The sequence below is a fragment of the Oenanthe melanoleuca genome, linkage group LGE22 (genome assembly GCF_029582105.1).
Source record: "Oenanthe melanoleuca isolate GR-GAL-2019-014 linkage group LGE22, OMel1.0, whole genome shotgun sequence".
Lineage (NCBI taxonomy): Eukaryota > Metazoa > Chordata > Aves > Passeriformes > Muscicapidae > Oenanthe > Oenanthe melanoleuca.
The window spans coordinates 2,869,412-2,876,798 of NC_079363.1; the positions used below are offsets into that span (position 1 = coordinate 2,869,412).

At 54.2% G+C, this 7,387-nt stretch overlaps 1 protein-coding gene across 1 annotated transcript; it reads right to left on the reverse strand.

The window, feature by feature from the left end:
- LOC130265789 (keratin, type II cytoskeletal 5-like) lies at positions 1 to 4,196 on the reverse strand. Its single transcript, XM_056515106.1, has 9 exons — positions 3,717 to 4,196; positions 3,127 to 3,341; positions 2,810 to 2,870; positions 2,623 to 2,718; positions 2,219 to 2,383; positions 1,864 to 1,989; positions 561 to 781; positions 294 to 328; positions 1 to 191 (listed from the first exon to the last, which is right to left on the reverse strand). Exons 1-9 carry the CDS (start codon positions 4,194 to 4,196, stop codon positions 1 to 3), a joined length of 1,590 nt encoding a protein of 529 aa, XP_056371081.1.
- Between the last annotated feature and the right edge of the window lie 3,191 nt (positions 4,197 to 7,387).

Sequence of the window (7,387 nt, forward strand, 5' to 3'; positions counted from 1 at the left end):
TCAATAACATCTCCTGCTGGAAGAGCTGCTGGAGCTGCTGCCTCCGACCGTGCCTGAGCCACCTGAGCTGTGTCCAGCTCCGGAGATGGAGCCTGTTCCCAGTCCAGCACAGACTCCACCTGCAGCCCCACCACTGAAGCTCAGGCAGTTCCCACTCCCATATCCTGTTCCTGAAGTGGTTCTGGTCACAGCTGCCAGAGGAAAACGCTCTTGTGAGAGGAATCCACAGGCAGTGGATGGGTGGGGCAGGAGGTAAATCTAAAACGTGCCAAATGTCTCTAAGAGGTACTTACAGATGTTCACTGAGCCAGCACCTTCCCCAGAGAGCCTGTCAGGGAGAAAAAGAGAGCCAGTGAGAATTCAAGGGGAGCCCATGAGCAGAACCTGCTCACAAAGGCAGGAACATTTCCTTGGAATGTTTTTGAAAGGTGGGAAGTTTGTATGAAAGGCTGCTGCTCCCAAACAGCTCCTCTTCACAGGCACTCACTGCTGTTTAAACAGGTTTAAACCTGGCCAGGATCTGGCTCCACTGCAGCTCTGGGGTGTGAACTCCCTCCCACCTGCTCTCCTCGCCCTCCAGCAGCTTCCTGTAGGTCGCGATCTCGATGTCCAGGGCCAGCTTGACGTTCATGAGCTCCTGGTACTCGCGGAGCTGCCGGGCCATGTCAGCCTTGGCTTTCTGCAGGGCAGCCTCCAGCTCCTCCAGCTTGGCCCTGGCGTCCTTCAGGGCCAGCTCCCCACGTTGTTCTGCATCAGCAATGGCTGTCTGCAGCCCAGCAACCTGCAGGGGAAAATCTGGGTTTCCATTCCTTATCAAGAGCATAATCCAGCTCTTGGTATCCTGAGCTCCTGATCCCAGGTCTGATGTTTGGGTTAACATCAATAGGTTGTGGTGGTAACCATCACTGATCCATGAATTGAATTCAACCCACTGAACTGATCCATGTTCTGAGCCAGGTCACAATCTGGATTTACCTCCACATCCCTCAGAATCTCCTTGGGGTCATTACACTGAGCAACTCTTGGTGATACCACTGCTCTGATACAAATCCTGTCATGTTCATTCCTGATGCAGCAGAACTCCCTTGGATGAGTTTATTAGTATTCTCTGGACACCCCAGAGGCCAAGGCACAGCAGGAGTCACATTTGCTGTGCTGGCAGTGCCCTGTACCTGTTTTAGCAGTGGGGTTTGCTGCCCTGTGCCTGTTTTGGCACTGGGGTTTGCTCCCTGTGCCTGTTTAGCACTGGGTTTGCTCCCTGTGCCTGTTTTAGCAGTGGGGTTTGCTCCCTGTACCTGTTGAGCACTGGGTTTGCTCCCTGTACCTGTTTTGGCAGTGGGGTTTGCTGCTCTGTGCCTGTTTTGGCAGTGGGGTTTGCTCCCTGTGCCTGTTTAGCACTGGGTTTGCTCCCTGTACCTGTTTTAGCACTGGGTTTGCTCCCTGTACCTGTTTAGCACTGGGTTTTCTCCCTGTGCCTGTTCAGCACTGGGTTTGCTCCCTGTGCCTGTTCAGCACTGGGTTTGCTCCCTGTGCCTGTTCTAGCAGTGGGGTTTTCTCCCTGTGCCTGTTTAGCACTGGGGTTTGCTCCCTGTGCCTGTTTAGCACTGGGTTTGCTCCCTGTGCCTGTTCTAGCAGTGGGGTTTGCTCCCTGTACCTGTTTTGGCAGTGGGGTTTGCTCCCTGTACCTGTTTTGGCAGTGGGGTTTGCTCCCTGTACCTGTTCAGCACTGGGTTTGCTCCCTGTACCTGTTTTAGCACTGGGTTTTCTCCCTGTACCTGTTTTAGCACTGGGTTTTCTCCCTGTACCTGTTTAGCACTGGGTTTGCTCCCTGTGCCTGTTCAGCACTGGGTTTGCTCCCTGTGCCTGTTTCTTCACGCTGTCGATCTCGGACCGCAGCCGCTGCACGTGGCGGTTCAGCTCCGAGATCTCCTGCTTGGTGCTCCTGAGGTCGTCCCCGTGCCTGCCAGCCGTGGCCTGCAGCTCCTCGTACTGCCACAGAGAGAACAACCACTCAGGGGAAATAAGCTGGATTTAGAGCCCAACAGAGTGTGGGTTTGGCGGTGTTTGTGCTGCAAAATGCGTGCATGTCCCCAACCCCAAATTAACACTTTAAATTTCATAGGTTCTTAAATATGTAGTGTGTTTCAGAATCCTGGTGGGAGCCGCTTCCCCAGGGGAATGTGGGGATGGGAGGACAGCTTTCCCCTGCAGAACTCACCCTGCTCTGGTACCAGGCCTCGGCCTCGGCGCGGCTGCGGGTGGCGATGTCCTCGTACTGTGCCTCCACCTCCGAGATGATGCTGTCCAGGTCCAGGCTGCGGCTGTTGTCCATGGTGAGAACCACAGAGGTGTCCGAGATCTGGGTCTGCATCTGGGACAGCTCCTGCAAGAGCAGCAAACATTCCTGAGAGTCAACAGATGTTGCCTGGAGGATGGAAAACCCCAGGGTGAGAGGGGAGAGCTGGGTAACAAAGGGATTTTTCCAAGATAGCTTCATGCAGAAATGTGAAATGGAAAATTATTGAATTATTTAGAGCAGTGAGGAGAAAATAATCAGCCCTGAGGCTCTGGAATGGGAAAGGAAGGCAGGGCTGGGAGGAGGAGATCAGCTCTGGTGCTCACGGCTTCGTAGAGGGCTCTGAGGAAGTCGATCTCCTCTGTGAGGGAATCCAGCCTGGCCTGCAGCTCTGTCTTGTCCAGGTAGGCAGTGTCCACCTCCTGGGAGAGGAGACACATCAGCAGAATGGGGTGAGTCTCAGAGAAGCAGAGGAAAGCCTGCAGAGGGGTTTCCTTCAGGCCAGGCACCCACCTTCTTCAGGGCCACCAAGTCGCTCTCGGCGGCCGCGCGCTTGCTCAGCTCCTCTTCGTACCTGTGCAATGAGGAGGAGGGCTGCTCTAGGCTTCTGTTAAACTACTTCACATTTTCACAATTTCCAATTTTTTTATATGTACAGTTCTGCACCTTGGTCTTATTGCCCTGTAATTTTCTGCCTGTGGCTTTTCAGCCATACCTTGTATTAAACTCGGGCCTTTCTCAGAAGGTAAAATCAGCAAAAAGACTTTTCCCCTGGTTTTCTGCATCTGTTGCAGCCCACCCAAGCCCAGGCAGACCCTGGGCAGACTCACTTGTTCTTGAAGTCCTCAGCCAGGCTCTGCATCTTGCTCAGCTCCCCTCCCAGGTTCTCCCTGTCTGTCATGAGGCTGCCCAGGTGCCTCCTGAGGTTGTTCAGGTAAGTCTCAAAGAGGGGCTCAATGTCCTTTCTCACTGTTTTGTTGCCCTGCTCTTGCAGAAGGGCCCACTTGGTCTCCAGGACCTTGTTTTGTTGTTCAAGGAATCGGACCTGGAGAGAGAAGGGTGATTGAGGATGGTTTTCCTTGGAGATGTGAGGGATTCACAAGGGTTGGCCTGATGGAAGGTGGAAGGTCTCAGCCCTTGGGAACAGCTGGCAATTAAACACTCCTGCTCTCTTTCCCAGCTCTGCTTCCTTACATCCAGAACCACCACTTTGTCCCTGTTCTCTGGTCTCACCTCAGCATTCCCAAAAGATGTAAAGGGTCTCAAAGCTGGGAACCCTCAGGATTTGTTCCCAGGCTGCTGTGATGTTAGAACTGGCAGCACAGGAGCAGCAAAATTGTGGCTAAAGATGTAATTCACCCTTGTTCGTGCTTCCCCACCAAAGAATCAGCACAGCATGACCAGGAATCTCAGGTCTCACCTTGTCGATGAAGGAGGCGAATTTATTGTTGAGGGTTTGAATCTGATCCTTCTCCTCCCTACGGACGCTCTGGATGTCGGGGTCAATCTCCAGGGCGAGCGGCTTCAGAAGGCTCTGGTTGACTGACACCTCATGGATGCCCCCAGCTGGGACAGCAGGGAATCCAGGGCCACCCCCAAACCCAAAGGGACCAGCAAGTGCCCCTCCAAGCCCGCAGGAGGTGCCAGCACCAGCACCAGCACCTGCAGGTCCGCGGAAGGCGCCGCCTCTCCCAGGCAGGGCGATCCTCTGGCACCCGCCGAGGCCGTGGAGGCTCCTGCTTCCAAACCCTCCAGGGGCCCTTCCGCAGCCAGGGGAGCCCCCAGGGCCCCCAGCCCGGGCTGCAGGGCGCAGGCAGGGGCTGCAGGCGGGTGGCAGGAAGGCAGAGGCGGCGCTGGGGGCAGCTCTGCCCTGGCTCCTCGTGGCGCACTGGCGGGACATGGCAGCGACCCCAGGAGTGACCCCAGGAGTGATCCCAGGAGTGCAGGAGGGAGAGGAAGAGGCTGGAGGTAAAGATGTGCTCCCCAGATGGGACTGGCCCTTTATACCCTCCTGAGGAGGGGATGGCTGCGGTGTGGGGCTCATCCCCCTGATTAACCTGGCACACCCACGGTGAGTTCAGCATGAGCACCTGTGGAGCTCTCAAAAAATGCAGGGTTTGCGTTTTTTGGTGTTGAAATATCTGAGAAAACCTCGATAGTGGCTGCTCAGCTGCTGTTTGCTTTGCCACTGCTGCAGGAGATGGTTCCGTGTTGGGCAAGCGCTCGCTCATCTCCAGTCCATGGATGAATCAAGCCGGGTTGTGTAAGGTTAATTTGGTTGATTTTGGAATATTGGTTCCTGGTGCAGGACTTCTGAGAAGTCTCTGATCATGGGCTGTGGTTTTGAGCAAACTCCAGAGGGGCTTCAGCACCTCAGGCCCCAATCTGATGGGAACTGTTCCCTTGTTGTCGTGCCCAAATGAGAGTTCTTTAAAGCAGAACTGGTACAGGAGAGGGAAATAGTGATGGAGGAGGGCCAGGGTGGTGATGGGGAGTCTTGGAGCACCCAGTACGAAAGAACAGCTGGAGGGTGGGAAGGATGTGGAGGGAATTTATGAATGGTGTTCTCAGACCTTTTCTGTGAAAACTGCCCATGTTCCACAAAACCATCAGGGCTGAAAGAGACCTTCAGGGTGACCCAGTCCAGCTGCCAGCCCAGCACTGCCACCCTAAAGCACGTCCCCAAATGTGCTAAATCACCCTGATTTGGGCTGATAAGGATGGTGAAATATCAGAACTCAGAAGGGAGTTTCTGTGATGCTGCAAACCCTGACTCGGCGATTTCTCAGGGCTTCACCTGTGCAGGTTTTTGATCTGTTTCCTGACTCATGGGATGACTTTGTGTCTGCACAGCGTTACCAGGCTCCCCTCCCCACCCCTGTTTGTCTTTCCCCTCTGAGTTCCCTCACTCACCAGAATTCCAGTGCTGACCACGTTGCTGAGACGCCTCTCCTCACTCGGACCTGTGGCTTCCAGGAAAACCAAGAGGGCATTTCCCTGGTGGAGGACGAGGTCTCAGCTCTGGCACAGGATTGTCCCAGAGCAGCCAAGACGCTCTCAGGTCTCTCCCAGAGCCCTGTCTGCATGCCCAGGGGTGGGAATGCTTTTCCCAGCCCCTGCAGCCCCTGGGTTTGTCACCTTGGTCTCTGCTCTGGGTGCCCAAGCTGAGCCCCCACTCCTTGGAGGAGCTGGCACCATCCCACAGAGATTCCTGGCAATCCACAGCTTCCCCAGCCACGTCCAGGGATGTGCACAGGAGTCTGCAGGTGCATCTTTCAGGAACTAGTCCTGGCACACGTGGCAGCCAGACAGAAAAGTGAGTGTGACCAGAAGGTGTCAGGAGGGAAATGGGCAGTTTCCCATCATCTCCTTTTATTTTCATCCAAGTTTTTAAATTTTTATTTCTGTTTTTCTCTCTGTTCTTGTAACATTTGCATTACACACCCTGTAATGACAATAACTGTCTTGGGAGTGTTTCAGCTCCCGTGTGTAGCAACAAGCAGCAGTTTTTCAGAGAGAGGAGCTGCTGTGCCTGAGCCTCAGGCTGCCCAAAGGACTCTGTGAAATCCTTATGGGCACCAACCTGCAATCAGCTCCCTCCACACGCTGCAAATCCAGGCCCTGAGTGCCAGCACCATCGTGTCATTATGACTAAGGCTTTAATCTGGGCTGGGCTGAATTAATGGGGATCATCTTCTGCTGCTGAAATACTGGCCCCAGGTCATGGCTGCAGTCTGAGGGGAGGCAGGAGGTGACAGCCTGGACAAGAGCCCTGCCCTTGAGCAGGGACAGCTGGAGGCTGGCTGGGTATCCAGAAGTGTGATGCCCTGGAAGAAGGAATATTCTGGCCCTGGCATTTCCTGGGCTGGATGAAAGGCTTTGTCCTCTCTGTGCTGTGCCCCAGCTGTGGGTGGCATCTTCTCATGTCCCTGTTGGACATGGGACCAAGTGTTTGGTGGTACAGACAACAGAAACTCCCTTCTGAGGCAGGTTCTGATATTTCACCATCCTTGTCAGCCCAAATCAGGGTGATTTGGCACATCTGGGGACGTGCTTTAGGGTGGTCATGGCAGTGCTGGGCTGGCAGCTGGACTGGGTCACCCTGGAGGTCTCTTCCAGCCCTGATGGTTTTGGAACATGGGCAGTTTTCACAGAAAAGGTCTGAGAACACCATTCATAAATTCCCTCCACATCCTTCCCACCGTGAGTATTTTCCTAAGAGGGCCTCTCTACTCATTGTTTGAACCTATTAAAATCAGGGAGTGAGGGCTGGGATGTTTTTTCCAGTCACATCTGTTCATGCAAGTGGCCCAGCAGTGAGATCTGCCACTGTAGATGTTTCTCTGCTTTTACTTCTGCATTAATTTCTCCCAATTAGTCAGAACCACATCTAAAATCCCTGTACCTCCTCTGGTTTTAATTCCACCTTCTCAAAACAAGACCTTGTCTCCAACATGTCCTAAAAACCCGAAGAAATGCTGGATCTTGAAGACTTTCACTTTTCATTAGTGAAATAAATCCCTCTCTTGGGTGTTTTTATAGCTATGGGTAAGTGACATTTAATTCAGTGTGGGACCTGGCTCATAACTCCTGTTGACCAGAGTCAGGAGCTGATCCTGCCCCTCTGTGTGGCTGGAGGGAGGGTCAGCAGCAGGAGCAGGCTGAGCCCTGAGCCAGGGAGGGCTCCCAGCCTGCTCAGGCAGATGTGGCACTGCTGGCTGCCAGGCGTGGCTGAGGCCAGGGGTTTGGGAGGGCTGACTCACCTGAGCAGGCCAGGGGGATGCTCTGGCTCCCTGGGAATTAATTCCCTCTCGTTTGAGGTTTGTGCGAGTGCTTCACACACCTGGCACGGGGATCCCACGCCCGGATCCAGGCTCTGGGATGCTGGAAGCAAATGGAGCTCAGACCTTTTCCCCTGTGCCCAGCTCCTGCCTTGGCGTGCCCTGGTGTTTGGCTTCCAGGTGTTTTCCCTGCACGGTGGGGAGGGAATGTCGAAATCAACACCAAACCTCCCTCTGAGGCTCTGCTGGGCTGGGGTGTTTTGGCTGCTGACAGTGAAATTCAGTAAAATCTGAGCGAGGAGCAAAAATC